Below are 14,966 nucleotides of genomic sequence, written 5' to 3' on the forward strand. Positions count from 1 at the left end.
AGCTCAGTGTTTACTAATGGTGGGATTTGGGGGAAAATCAGACAGAATAAAGAATAAATGCAGTAATCACATTACAGTACTGAGTACAGCAGTAAGGGTCTGTATTTCTTTTATAGCAGTTATTTTAATAATGATCTTTATTATATTTGATCATGTAATAAATGAGTACAATATAAACTCTCTGTGCCTCATAAAACCCAGGGTTCATCTTAATATTCATATTACTGTAGCTCCGATTTTACTTTCATTCTTTTAAAACAATAAACTACACACACACACACACAAACACACACACACACACACACGCACACACACACACACACACACACACGCACACACACACACACACACACACACACACACACACACACACACACACACACACACACACACACACACACACACACACACATCTCTGTCTTAGAGAAAACTAAATTTCTGATATGACTGCTTTGAGGATCTTCTGCTGGTGTTTGTGTTCTGTAAGAAACGTGGTGTAGGAGCGCCACCTGCTGTCTCTCTGTTGTTCTGGTTCAGATGAAGTGTGTAACAGTGAGATATAAAATCCTCTGTATTTTGTAGTCTGATTTATATTAAGTTGTAATCTTGTGTATCAGTGTAGATTTATTCATTATTAGAGACTTAAAGCACTTTTGTACGTCTCTCTGGACACGGACGTCTGCTAAATACCACAAATCTACATTTTTCTACTAGAAATATGATTTACTGTAATGTGTATTGATGATAAATGTGTATTTTATTTTGTTGTAGAAAATCTACACACACTGAGGACACAATGGACACCAGAAGCTCCTTCTCCTCCATCTGCATGTTGTGGATCAGCGTCTGTGTGGGTCAGTAACACTTTCTTTCAGAAAACAGATCAAATAAAGTTCTTATAATAAATACACTGTACAGATTAATGTAGATTTAATTTTCTATCTCAGGTCTCCACTCTGGAGAATCAGTGATCAGTGTATCTGGTGATTTGGGATCTACAGCTGTTCTGCCGTGTGAACTGAAGAGTGTAGACATTGAAACACATATCAGGTGGCGCACTGAATCTGAGATTGTGTTTAAGAGAAAGGGTGAGAGTTTCTCTCAGGGTGATGGATATGAGGATCGTGTGGATGTTCCTGTGGAAGAGCTTCGTAAGGGGAACTGTTCTTTGGTGTTGCGCAATCTACAACTTACTGATACAAATGTCTACATGAGCATCCAGATGGTGAGACGCATCAAGAGATCTGTCACTACAGAATTTAAGGAGATCAGCCGTGTTTCTCTCTCAGTCAGGGGTAAGTGAGTTATTATCAGTAGAACACACACTGAACATTACACACAGCAGAAACCAAAGCTGCAGATCTGAAATCTGTGGAAAGACACTAAACGTCCTGTAGAACAAAAGCAGCTCATGTGTCCAATGTGAGCATAATGTCAGTGTTTTCAGTACTAGAGGAGAAATTGTGCACTGAACAGCTCATTTTAAAGCTCTTCATGTGTGTGTTAGATGATCCAGGAGAACACAGAACACCTGAGCATCTTTATATTAGTGTTTCATCACACACTTGGAGATTCCCTCTGCCATCTTTAAATGGAAATCATTTTCATGACACGAGTTTGCAGTAGAGCTGGAAATCAGAAAGTCTTTACCCCAGACAGCAGGAACAGTGTAGCACTAATGATCTTCTTGCTGATTTCTACACTTTATTACCTTTAAAATACAATTTCACTGCTTTTCACTGCTTATGAAAATATGATCTTCTCTATTATACAGTAATCACACTAGTTATAGTATCAGTAATGTGAAAGATTGCAGAGATGATTCTTACTGATTAGTACTGATCCTGATCTACACGTGTTCCTGATCTACACGTGATCCTGATCTACACGTGTTCCTGATCTACACGTGATCCTGATCTACACGTGTTCCTGATCTACACGTGATCCTGATCTACACGTGATCCTGATCTACACTTACACAGTAAATCACTTTAGTAGCAGTGAGAGAGGAAACACAAAGAGCTCTGATTGGACCAGGATGATTCAATATTATTTTCCTCTTACAGAAAAACCTCCTGAGGAGAAATCAGATGAAGTGTCGAGTCCCACAGGTGAGATACAATTGTGTATTTTATTATCTGCACATTTCATTTCTTATACTATATGGTTATATTCAGATCATTTCAGGATCTTCAGTGAACTGGACTTTTTACTGGAATTCTGTACACTTCACTTTTTGTTTATTTATCATTTTAATTGAGCACAAATTTTTCTACCTTATTTGATTATACACGAAATGACCAAAAGTATGTGGACACTTGACCATCACACCTGTATGTGGTTCTGATTTACACTGAATTGCAGTGGTACTTCCTGTAGGAGCGAATTGACACAAACCACACCAGCAAACTGATAACAGACACCAGTTTTTACCAGTAGACAGACAGACAGACAGACGAACAGACACACACACAAACACACACCAGAAAATAAAGCTGGAAATCAGGAATAAATGGGAAAGTGTACATTTTTTTTCTGCACCACACAGATCATTCTAAAGATCTTTATTAGAGGTCGACTGATGTGGGTTTTCTTGGGCCGATGCTGATTTAATAAGACGTGATTCAGATCATTGCTTAAATTAAACATTTATTGAACAACAGAAATCGTAAAGGCTTACAGTTCCAAAAACGTACTCTCATTCTCTCTCCAAATGTTGTTCTCTCGTTCTCTCTCCACTTAAAGCCCTCAGGAACTTCAAGCTGACAGTCGGCTTTTGGGGAATGTCTGGACTGGGGGTTTAAGTCTCGGTCGTCTTTAGCTCTTTCCCACACTGTCGGCTCTGGTCGGACAGCGTCTGCTGTTTTTAAGTCGGTTCTTCATGTGGAATCAGCAGCGGAGCTCATCGGCGAGTGATTGGATAATGAGCTTAGTGATAATTAGCTCACTTGTTTTATTCTTGCTCTTGTCTTTGCAACTTGGCAAATTGGTTGGAAAATCTACACGAATCTGTTAGTAATGATTGCAGCAGGTGGAAAAGCTGCATGATTTATATATTCACAGTTTTAGCTCTTCCAGTTTTCCTGTTTGGATACCGAATACAGACTACTGCCACCTGCTGGTACAAGAGATTTCTGTTCTCTCACGTAAGCTCAAAACATACACACATGGTTTGGTGCATCAGATGCGCCTGCATAACAATCAGCATCATTTGCAGCACAATCAGCCGATGGCAATTAATCAAAAAATACCCAAAATCTTCAAAATCTCTACTCCCCATGGGATTGTTAGATAGAACCAACAGAACATGGAAGACCTACCATTTAGTGCCTCTCTGTCTACACACACTGGAGCTGCAAGTAATGATTATTTTGGTAATCGATTATTCAGACAATTATTTTTCTGATTAATTGGATGGGGGGTATTTCATGTTTTGCTGATTATAACTATATATAACCCCTAATTCAGGGTATTATTCATAAACGTGTTTAATATAAATAAAAATATAAAAGCCTAATTTTGAGTTTAAATATCTTTAATTCAGACATTTTAAAGTTTATAGTAGCTGCTTGTTGGGGAGGTTATGAGGGATTTCTCCTCTAACAAATTCACTCATGTTGGGTTGCTTATTTCTGAAATAAAAAAATGCAATAAAGCAATTTGTGTAAATCACCATTTATATTGTTTTTAATAATGATTTATTTTTCATGTTTAAATGTTGGACAGTCGTAAAAAACATTTCACTGCATGTCGTACTCTGTATTTATGTGTATGTGACGAATTAGAAATAGAATTTGAGATGGCAGGATGGCAACCATAAAACAATTCAACATTGTTTAGACAATGAAAAAATACACATTTTGTTTTTGTTATATAAGCATCTAAAATATATAATTATTTAAATTTTGTAAAATATTAAAAATATATGCATACATTAATTATACAAACATTGAAAACAAGCATTTTAACATAATAAAGCTGCAGTAAATCACGTTTGAAAACAGATTAATAACTGTTGGCATGAGTGACCTGATGCTCACAAGTGACGACAGAACAGATCCAGTGCGAGTGTCCTGAAATTAACAGACTAATTTTTACAAACAAAATTAAAATACCATTTTCACATGATGAGGGTTACACAGTTTTTACTCACCGTGCTGATGTTTCAACTTCATCCACGACACCAGTGTGTTTTCTTTTCATGTGCTTGTGCATCACTGATATTTCCATCCTACACAAACTGCTTTGCAGAACTTCCAGCTACAGTTTTCTTTGTTGCGTATGACTTGGAACGCGCCACTTTTTCCTGCTGCTGGTTGAACCTGAACTCTCCAATATTCCACAAGTGTCTGTGTTCTCTTACTGTCACACTAAACCCCTAACTTACGCAGCCCAGCTAATCCAATACAGCTTTTATTCATGACAAATTTTTTTATTATTATCCATTTTATTGATTACTTGTTGCGGCTCTACTTCACACACTCAGACACAAACTAACAAATTTACACTGAAGCTTTTGTGTAGTTTATGAACTTTTCGACCTCATTCCTCTTCAGCTGCTGTGTGTAATGATTGTATGATTCTATATTAAATTCACTCATGTTGGGTTGCTTATTTCTGAAATAAAAAAAATGCAATAAAGCAATTTGTGTAAATCACCATTTATATTGTTTTTAATAATGATTTATTTTTCATGTTTAAATGTTGGACAGTCGTAAAAAACATTTCACTGCATGTCGTACTCTGTATTTATGTGTATGTGACGAATTAGAAATAGAATTTGAGATGGCAGGATGGCAACCATAAAACAATTCAACATTGTTTAGACAATGAAAAAATACACATTTTGTTTTTGTTATATAAGCATCTAAAATATATAATTATTTAAATTTTGTAAAATATTAAAAATATATGCATACATTAATTATACAAACATTGAAAACAAGCATTTTAACATAATAAAGCTGCAGTAAATCACGTTTGAAAACAGATTAATAACTGTTTTAATCCATCACGATGGCATGAGTGACCTGATGCTCACAAGTGACGACAGAACAGATCCAGTGCGAGTGTCCTGAAATTAACAGACTAATTTTTACAAACAAAATTAAAATACCATTTTCACATGATGAGGGTTACACAGTTTTTACTCACCGTGCTGATGTTTCAACTTCATCCACGACACCAGTGTGTTTTCTTTTCATGTGCTTGTGCATCACTGATATTTCCATCCTACACAAACTGCTTTGCAGAACTTCCAGCTACAGTTTTCTTTGTTGCGTATGACTTGGAACGCGCCACTTTTTCCTGCTGCTGGTTGAACCTGAACTCTCCGATATTCCACAAGTGTCTGTGTTCTCTTACTGTCACACTAAACCCCTAACTTACGCAGCCCAGCTAATCCAATACAGCTTTTATTCATGACAAATTTTTTTTTATTATTATCCATTTTATTGATTACTTGTTGCGGCTCTACTTCACACACTCAGACACAAACTAACAAATTTACACTGAAGCTTTTGTGTAGTTTATGAACTTTTTGACTTCATTCCTCTTCAGCTGCTGTGTGTAATGATTGTATGATTCTATATTAAATATGGCTGAAATATGAGCTGTATAGTCAGAGTGATGATCATTTCAGTGGAGACTGTAATGTAATACAGAGTGTGTTTAAAACAGTAACACAGTAAAGGGTTCGAGTGGAAGGGAAACACTGAGTTACATTATTAGTGAGTCTCATTGGATAAAACATCACGTTTCACTGCACTGTTTGTCTTTCATTCATCTCTCCATCATTGTTGTCTTCCACTGGTGTTATTTATCAGCTCATAATCATGAACAGTTTTATGTTTCATGTCTTTTAGTGTTTTTTTCAGTCTTTATTTCTTTTTGTTTTATATTATTACATTTCTTGCACATGGATCTGCTTCCTGCTGGTATTCCACAACCCTCAGCTTCAAAGCTCATAATCAGTCATTTAGTCTGTTTCAGAATTTGTTGGTAGTATAACTTTTTACTTTTAATACATTATTTTTTAAAGAATATTAAAGTATGTATAATAAAGTATTGTCCTTTTTATCATGTCGCATTAAAGGCAATCACAGCTTTGAGTTTTAGGGACACTCTGCCTGTAGATGGCGCCAGAAATACAGGAAGAGAAGTGTTTTTCTCTGGCACTGAGGAAGTCATGAGATTTATTCACTTTAACTCCTGTATTCATTTTCACACTCATTTCTATTTCTTCAGATGTTGTAGGAATGGTGCATCCTCACCCACTGATCATGATCTCCATCACAGCTCTCATCTCATATTTCCTCGTCCTGCTCTTCTATGAAGAAACGTGGTTGTGACCTACAGCTGTGTTCAGGGCTGAGTTTTAATCCCACACTAACACTGCTTTTAAAATGTAATGCAGAATTTGCATAATGCTGAACTCAAGAAGCATGTAGCTGTTTATTCATAATTCATGATTTTGTATTATATGTGATGGTCTAGCAGTAGTTGTAGGATGAGTAATGTTGCCTGTGAGAAGGTCAGAGAAAGAACATTTTGATATATATGATATATATATATTTGATATATGCAGATGTTTGGAACATCACACATCATTCTTTCAGAAGAACTGACTGGATTGTTTAGATGAAATCTCCTGTGTTGAGTTAATTACAGTACAATTTCAGACAAGACTCTCACCTTTTATCATCCACAAATAGATGTAAATATTTAGTGCATTTAATTGCCATATTACTACAACAATGCAAACACAATCATAACTTAAAATAGAAATATAGTTTTAAATTATTAAAAAAATCGGTAAACACACTATAAAGTGTTTTCTTTATTGTAGTTTGAAATGATCCCAAACTTTGGAAACTTTCTGTTGTGAACTTTGACCTGAATCTTCTCCTCATTCCATCACTTTTTCTCTCCGTTCCTCCATTTTTCATTCTGCAGCGTCTTTTGTTACACCTGTCCAGGGGTCTTGTTTATAAACGTGCATAAAACGAGGCTGAAACCTGCATACGCCACTTTCCACACAAATGTGAATTTAAAAAGCAAAAGCTTAAAGGGAGAAAATGTGCACCTGTGAGGAAACTCTGATCCGTGCGTACGCACAACATGGAAACACAGAAGGGGAATTGGTGACACGGTACTTTCTACGCAAATGTGAGTGCTATCTGTGTACTTTATCACGTTTCTAAATGAGTCCAGAGTTTAGCGGGTGGTGCGTCAGTAATAATGGTACGTAGGGAAACACTGTGCTCTGTGTGTAGTTAAATGGTATAAACGAAGCAAATAATTTGCTTCAGTGCTTTTTTAGTATTCAAATTACTCGATTAATCATTTCAGCCGATAGATAGATAGATAGATAGATAGATAGATAGATAGATAGATAGATAGATAGATAGATAGATAGATAGATAGATAGATAGATAGATAGATAGATAGATAGATAGAGAGGGAGGGAGGGAGGGAGGGAGGGAGGGTTATTGGAGCGGTGCAGCGTCAACAACCAAAACCTCACATCAGCAAAACGTAGCAGATAACCATGCCGTCTTATAGCATCAGTAAGAATTCAGTATTAATCTCCTCTGTGTATAGATAGATTTATAGATGGATATTTATGTGTGTATATATGTATGTGTGTGTATATATATATATATATATATATATATATATATATATATATATATATATATATATATATATATATATATATATATATAAAATTTCAAGATAATCTCAAAAACATGCTCAGAATTCTAGAACAGACAGTGTGATGATGGTTATCAGATATGGTGTTTAGCAATCCCAGAGAAATACGAGCAGCAGAGAAAACGTGAAAGAGATCAAATCTAAACTTTGATCTGGTCTGGTACTTTGCTCTTCTGTCCAAATTTTCATTTAAAGTAACATCTGTTAAAACTGCCTTTTTGTGTTTTAGTATATAACACACCAAAATCACCCATTACACTCTTTCATAAACACACAGTGATGTAATTAACAAGATGAAAAATGTAACAAAAATGAGCAAAATGGCTTCTATTATGTTTAGTAATGTTATAATGTTGTAATGTTAATGTTATTATGCTTTGTAATTTTATTTGAACTGACTATAAATTCATTTCCTTGAAAACTGGATGCGTAGTGACACATACTTTATACACAACATAGAAAAGCTCAATTTCATGACAATATTTTAGTTCTGGTCTTACACTTTTACAATTTGTTGATGATCAGTCTGCAGGAGCATCTGTGGAGCTTGTTAAGTTCCAAAAATGGTCAAGTTCATTTTCAAGTTTATTTGCACTTTTTACAATGGACATTGTCTCAAGCAGCTTTACAGAATTGAAGAGTTAAGATGAACGATGTGTGTTTTTCCCTGATGATGAAGCCTGGTTGCGACTATGACAAGGAAAAACTCCCTTAGATGTTATGAGGAAGAAACGTTGAGAGGAACCAGACTCAAAAGGGGAACCCATCCTCATCCTGACATCAAGAGTGTGAGTATAGTCTTTAAACAATACAGAACACTGGAGAGTGAGAACTAACATGAGCATCAGAATGTAAAATTGTGAGCAATGTCATTTCCACAGTCTTATACAGTCAGTTGACACCATGGAACCAGGAGCCACCGAACAACCCACAAAACAGCCCAACATCTGGGATCATCATAGATCCAACACCAGCTTCTCCATGCCAGAGCCTTTAAACACTCAAAAAGGTCCAGTGGCCAAACTCTACATGAAGTGGAATCCAAAAGGTGCTGGTACGTCTCTAGATGGTTCAATATATTTGTGGGGTCGGCATCTACTTCTTTAAAGGTCCATAATGTTCATGAGGTGGAACGTGACTGGAGCTGGTGCAACCTCAGGATGCCTCGGGATGGGTAGAGAGAGAGAAGCAGTGGAATGGAATTAGTGTAGCTGCTGTTCATGATATTAACAAGTGGAAAGTCATGTTTAAAGGTTGAAAAATCTGATGAGAACAAAGTTCAGCAGAGACCTGATGCCATACCATGTGATTGTTTGAGCTTCTTAAAATTCCCTGTGTTTGTATTTCAGGTTCCTTTAAAGAGGTGCACATTAGTGCTTAGTATGTTTACTACAGTGTTAAAAATAAGCTTTTTCACAAATGTTATGTATAATTTATATGATTATATCAGCAGTTACAGAGCCAACAAACAAACTAAAATAAAATCCTCCCTAATGTCCATTCATGTGAACTTTCTGTATTAATTATCTACAATAATCTCTACAGTGATGGAATGTGTTTTTCTGGAAGCCTTTAAAATGAAGAATTCAATCCGTCCAGCAGGTGGCAGCAGAGCGATATTGTGCCTTTGTCTTTATACTAAACAGGTCAATAATGTGCTTCATGAATAAAACATGAAACTGTTGATCTTTCGTTATAAATGTATTTATTAATTAGTTTTCAATCTGTGTGAGTAATAAAAAGGTTATAGTTCATCATGTAACAGCTTCTCTGCTGATTGGGATCCTGGTGCTGATACAAGTTTTCTGGATCTTCAGGAGACATTTGTGTAGGTCACACAGGTGCAGTCAGATAATTCAGATCAGATGCAGGCAGATTTATGTAAAATAAAGGCAATCGAATGTGAGAAGGTGAAAATGCTCTGCCATCTTCCTACAATTCTATTTCTATGCACTTTGATGAACTTGAAGGTCACCATCACCATGCTGTTTGCCCAGTCAACGGATTTAAACACAGTGGTGTTAAAAACCACACACACTTACAACAGAAACAGGAAATAGCTAATACTGAGAATTCAGAAGTGTAAATACTAACAAAGCACATTATTTAAGTTTATTCACCAGCACCACTGAATTCTGGATTCTGGACTGACTGGTAAAAAGTTTTTGATGAATTGCAGTAAAATCAGCTCCTATATAAAACATTTCCTTTGCACTTTTACTTCACTGCTTCACAATCACAAATACTACTGTGTGCATGTAATTACATATAAGCACATTGGCCTCATATTTATTTATTAAATGTTTCAGTAAATACAGTCGAGAAACACCAGTTTAATAATCTTGAGGAATGTGGAAAAGACATTAGACAGTGGATTCTTGTTGACTTCCTTCTGCTAAATTCTGAGAAGATGAAAGTTATTTTATTTAGAAATAGTCTTTCTAATTACAGAGCATCTCTGAATAGTCTTTCAGTCTCATCGTGTGCAGCATTAAAACATCTTGGCGTGACAGAATGATTTCTAAATTATTGCATTCTGTATTTATTTACATTTTTCCAAACTTTTTTGGGATTGTGGTTGTATAATAGTGCAGGTATGAGAGCAGTTCAGTGTAAATGACACAGTGTGTAAATATAGAGGTTCATTGTGTAGAGAAATCAGGTACAAAAATATCCATTGACCATCAGATCACATCACATGTCTATAGAACAAAATATGAAAAGAAGCGTGTAGAAAATGAGACGTAATCCACGTAACATTGCAGTGTAGATGACTGGACATGTGAGTGTTACATTCCCACAGGGCCCTGGACCAAGGAGGAGTGCAGGAACAAGAGCAGTTAAATGTTGTGGGTCATTTGGACAGGATTTATAGTGAATATTAACAGAACAAGAGTTGAGATGTATGGTTAGTGCTTTTATTGTTCTGAGCTACAAGCAGAATGACTCAATATACCAGAGGGCACAGGGTAATTAAACTCACAGAGGAACAGAAGGAGAACTTGGACAGTGCCAAAGAAATGAACATAAGAAACACCTACAGAGTCACACCTGATCTCAAACTAAGTGATCTGGTATAAGACAAAAAGGCTGATAGGTTAACACACAAGGAGCAAAAAGAAGAGCTGCTTATATACAATAGGCTCCGCCTCTTCATCAACTCCATCTACAGCAGGACATCATCAGGAGCCAGAGACAGCAGAGCAAAACTACAGAAAATAAACAGATCAGATGAAAGCAACAATCTGATACGTAACAGTGAGTTCTTAAAGATTATAATCCGTCATGTAACAGCTTCTCTGCTGATTGAGATCCTGGTGCTGATGAAAGTGTTCAGGGTCATCAGGAGACACTTCTGTAGGTCACACAGGTGAACTCAGATGGTAGCAGTTCAGCTTCCTGCAGAGTGAAATGGATTTTAATGTGGAATTGAAATTGAGACAGGAGATATTTTTACGTTGTTTTAGTAATGACATGATCTCAGCTTTGATTTTCTGGAGCTACATTTCATCAGGTGTGTTTCTGGTACCTTATTGTTTGAGTTCCCACTGGAAGAAAACTTATCTGAAAAAGAACAGAAGTAAATTTACTTAAAGAAAATATTCACCCAAATATCAAACACACAGATGGAACATTGTTTCAGCCTGCACACATTTCACTTCATAGCTTTTCACAAGAACTGATGTTTTCATGACACACATTCATGCTGCAGGAGTGTAGAAGAGCTGCTGCATCGCACAACAGGAAGTGTCCTAAATAAAGGAAAGTGTGTGTGACAGAGTGAAGTGTGTGAATGTTGATCTTTAAACTGGAAGTTCTCACCTTGTAGCCTGAAACAGTGCAGAGAGGAGCAGATGATGTTCAGGAAAACAGAGACGGCACACACACACGATAGTATTATAATAATTATTCCATAGAATGCAGGAGCGGTAAACTGCTGTATGTCTGGAGGCTCTGAAACTGCTGTCTCATAATGATGTTTATCTGAATCACGGAGAGGAGCACAGAGCTGGAGTTATGATGGTCAGGGGTGCACATACTTTTAGTCTTATAATGTATTTGGTAACTGAGTTGGTCTCTGAAACACTTTTTAGCACTAAAGTGCAGTAACATAACCACAACTGATCATCATCTCATCCTGATTCATCAGTTCAGCAAAAACACCTAAAACCCTGATCTCTCTTTCAAATGATATTAAACCCTGAATGGAAAAGGAGAGAAATTTACAGAGGAAATGAAGCAAATAGAAAAAAGTGCAGATTTGCGTCACATTAAAACGTCTGAATTGTTTCAGTTCTGTTGGAGGAAATGTACAATTTCACTCCAGAACCTTCAGTCATCTGTTTCCAGCTACATGCTGTTCTGTTCTATGTTCATTAAACACACAGAAACTACACAATTAATAAAGTCTGAACATTATACAAAAATATACTTTTAAACAGCTTTCTGATCAATAACTAAAATCAGACTGCAATAATCAGACTGAATAAAGTTTAGTTACTGACCTGTAATGTTGAAGTTCAGTCTGATGGGTTTCCCAAACTGAATGTGTTTATCATCATTTCGTCCTCCACAGTAATAAAACCCCAGATCCGTCTCTCCAACTCCAATAATCACTAAACTGACTGAACTGCTGCTTTCTGTTACAACAAAGTGACTCTTATTTACAATATAAATGAGGGAAAAGGTTTTCTCCAGCTTCCCTTGTTCAGCAGATATCAGCAGCTTCACCTCGTCAGATCTCAGTTGATACCACGATATCTCAGGATAATCAGTGATGGTGCAGAGCAGGGTGATGTTCTCTCCAGGATGGACAGATATGAAGTCAGATGAAGTGATGTGAAGGAGACACGGTGTGAAGAAAGCTGAAAGAACAGAATATGAAGTGAACATCATTCACACTCTCACAGCTACAGTGATTTATTCAGCAGTTATAGTTTTATAGCTGGTATGTTGCTAATGTGTGTGTATATGAACTCACCAAACAGCATCTGTAGAAGAAATGTAGACAGAAGTTTGGCCATTTCTCACCCACTCTCTAACGCTCTGAGAACAAGTGCTGCTCCTTCACACTGATGTCGTGCAGTTAAATATAAATAAAGTCACTTCCTGTTCTGTGTTCTGTCTGTCCAATAAGCTTCTAACATCCTTTCTTTCTGCTTAGAAGCTGCACAGATCCACACACTCGTTCATTTATCAGTTTCTTTTCTCTACAGGTGTAGAAAAGTTTCTTTAGGAGCAGAAGTGAGATGGAAGTGAAGAATGGAGGAAACAGCTGTATGAGGCTGATGTGTAGACGACATCTTCAGTAAAGATCAATTCTGACATTCATCATTAATTAATAAATAAAATCCCTTTGGGTCACCATTAAAGATGGAGATTTTCTTTTTCATAATTATTAATTTCAGCTTTACTCTGATTATACACAGACATGTGTACAGTGTAATGCAGGTTTTCTTCACATACCCTGATATAGAAGGTGGAGTCTGTGTGCACTGGCAGCTGGAACCTCGACAAACTGTGTACATTTAAATAAATAAAACAGATGCAGACAGATTTAGAAACATGAAGACAACAGAAGGTGTGAAAATGTGAGACCTGCAACTAACAATTATATTTCTATGCACTTTGATGAATTTGTAGGTTAAATCACACTGCTGTTAATAACCACAAACACTCAGAACAGGAAATAGCTGATAAGTGAGAATGCAGAAGTGTAAATGGTAATAAAGTGCATTTTACAGCTCTGTTCTAGATTCTGACTGGTGAAAAGTGGTTGATTAATTTCCATTAAAAGCTGCACAGTTCAGAATTTTCTCAAATCTGACAGCGACTTTTACAAACATCACTAATTATATAGTGTACCGTAATTTCCGGACTATTAAGCGCACCCAAATATAAGCCGCACCCACTGAATTTTACAAAGATGTTTATTTTGAACATAAATACGCCGCACCTGTCTATAAGCCGCATGTCTACACTGAAACTAATTAACTTTACACAGGCTTTAAATAAAGACAGTGTCTGTTACACGGCTTGTATCTAAACAGTAGCCTACCAAGAAAATCATTGTTCACTGTCTTCCTCCTTCCTTTCACAACTATTTCTCACGGGAGTTTATCTTTTAGCATCGTCATGCGTTTAAAAATCACCATCGGTGAAGCTTTTCTCCCGATGCCGTGCAGCTCAGAACACAGGTGAAGTGTGTTTTCATGCCTGGTTGTTTTTAGCGTGACGAATGATTCACATTTCCTGTAGACAGTCCGAGTGAGCGGCAGGTCAAACGTCAGAGGAACATCATCCATATTTATGATGTGGTGCGGCCCGATTCAGTGGGAGCGCATCTGATTTAATATAAAGAGTTTCATTGGTTCACCTGAACCCGTCCTGCAATTTCATTGGTCTAATATTATGGGGCTCAGTTTTTTGGCTTGAAGTTTGTGAAACCGGGAAAAACCCGGTTCATTGTTTAAGCCGCGAGGTTCAAAGCGTGGGGAAAAAGTAGCATCTTATAGTCTGGAAAATACGGTGTATAAGATGTATACAGTGTTTGTGTGTAGACTCTGGAGCAAAATACATAAATATACAAATATGGCACACAAAATACTTGTGATGTAAATTCCCTGAAGGGGGATTATACTGAAAATGTTTATCTCAAAAGCTAGAATTTAAATTATCATTCTGCTACTGGTGTTGTATATTGCTGAACGTTTTTAGTCACTGAACATGTGTGCAGGTTATTGTTTTAATATCACTTGATTACCCTCATCAATCCCGAGATCATCCACGGCTTGTTGATTTGAAAATTCTGCCTTGGCTTCATCAGTTCTAATCTCTGAGTTTGAGACAACAGGTGTTTTTTGAAAGTCTGCATTACCTTCTGCAGATGTTCCTTCCAGCTTTGCGTATCCCTACAGAATTACCTCGGGGATGGTATGTTGTAGTCTTGGAGCGAACCACTCTGAAAAGAGTTAATAGTTGAATAGTAAATAGTTGAATACTTTCTTAGCTGTAGTCTTCCCAGATTTGCTCCTGTTAGGAGAGGCCTGGGCAAATCAGGTGACATGGTCAATCACTATATATTCATACCCCCATGACTGGCCTCAAGGGGCAAGTAATCAATACAAACTAACTCAAGGGGTGCGCTCGATGTGATGCCTCCTATTAGTGTACGTGCGTGTTTACCGGCTGTTTCTGGATTATGCAGGGACACTGGCGGGTTACAAATTCTTCCACAATTCTCCTCATTC

At 36.9% G+C, this 14,966-nt stretch overlaps 2 protein-coding genes and 1 long non-coding RNA gene across 11 annotated transcripts in view; 1 reads left to right on the forward strand and 2 right to left on the reverse strand.

Annotated features, from left to right (window-relative positions):
* Positions 1-7,417, forward strand: part of LOC124392796 — a 47,367-nt gene extending 39,950 nt beyond the window's left edge. For 2 of the 5 annotated variants that reach the window (XM_046860005.1, XM_046860006.1), the window contains one exon: positions 6,247-7,415. In XM_046860005.1, coding sequence (XP_046715961.1) covers positions 6,247-6,350 — 104 coding nt within the window. In that variant the 3' untranslated portion in view covers positions 6,351-7,415. The other 3 variants (XM_046860010.1, XM_046860011.1, XM_046860008.1) reach the window with 3 other exon arrangements.
* Positions 7,418-7,669: 252 nt separating this feature from the next.
* Positions 7,670-8,343, reverse strand: LOC124392801. The gene is made up of 2 exons (XR_006927219.1): positions 8,007-8,343; positions 7,670-7,930 (listed from the first exon to the last, which is right to left on the reverse strand). It is a non-coding gene; the product is annotated as an uncharacterized LOC124392801 (long non-coding RNA).
* Positions 8,344-8,828: 485 nt separating this feature from the next.
* LOC124392797 overlaps positions 8,829-14,966 on the reverse strand; it is a 28,654-nt gene continuing 22,516 nt past the window's right edge. For 2 of the 5 annotated variants that reach the window (XM_046860015.1, XM_046860016.1), the window contains exons 3-5: positions 11,539-11,700; positions 11,246-11,280; positions 8,829-11,115 (exon numbers count right to left, since the gene is read on the reverse strand). In XM_046860015.1, coding sequence (XP_046715971.1) covers positions 11,059-11,115; positions 11,246-11,280; positions 11,539-11,700 — 254 coding nt within the window. In that variant the 3' untranslated portion in view covers positions 8,829-11,058. Of the gene's footprint in view, positions 11,116-11,245; positions 11,281-11,538; positions 11,706-12,221; positions 12,591-12,697; positions 12,997-14,966 lie in introns of those variants that run through there. The other 3 variants (XM_046860014.1, XM_046860013.1, XM_046860012.1) reach the window with 3 other exon arrangements.

This window comes from Silurus meridionalis, chromosome 10 (assembly GCF_014805685.1).
Source record: "Silurus meridionalis isolate SWU-2019-XX chromosome 10, ASM1480568v1, whole genome shotgun sequence".
Taxonomy (NCBI): Eukaryota; Metazoa; Chordata; class Actinopteri; order Siluriformes; family Siluridae; genus Silurus; species Silurus meridionalis.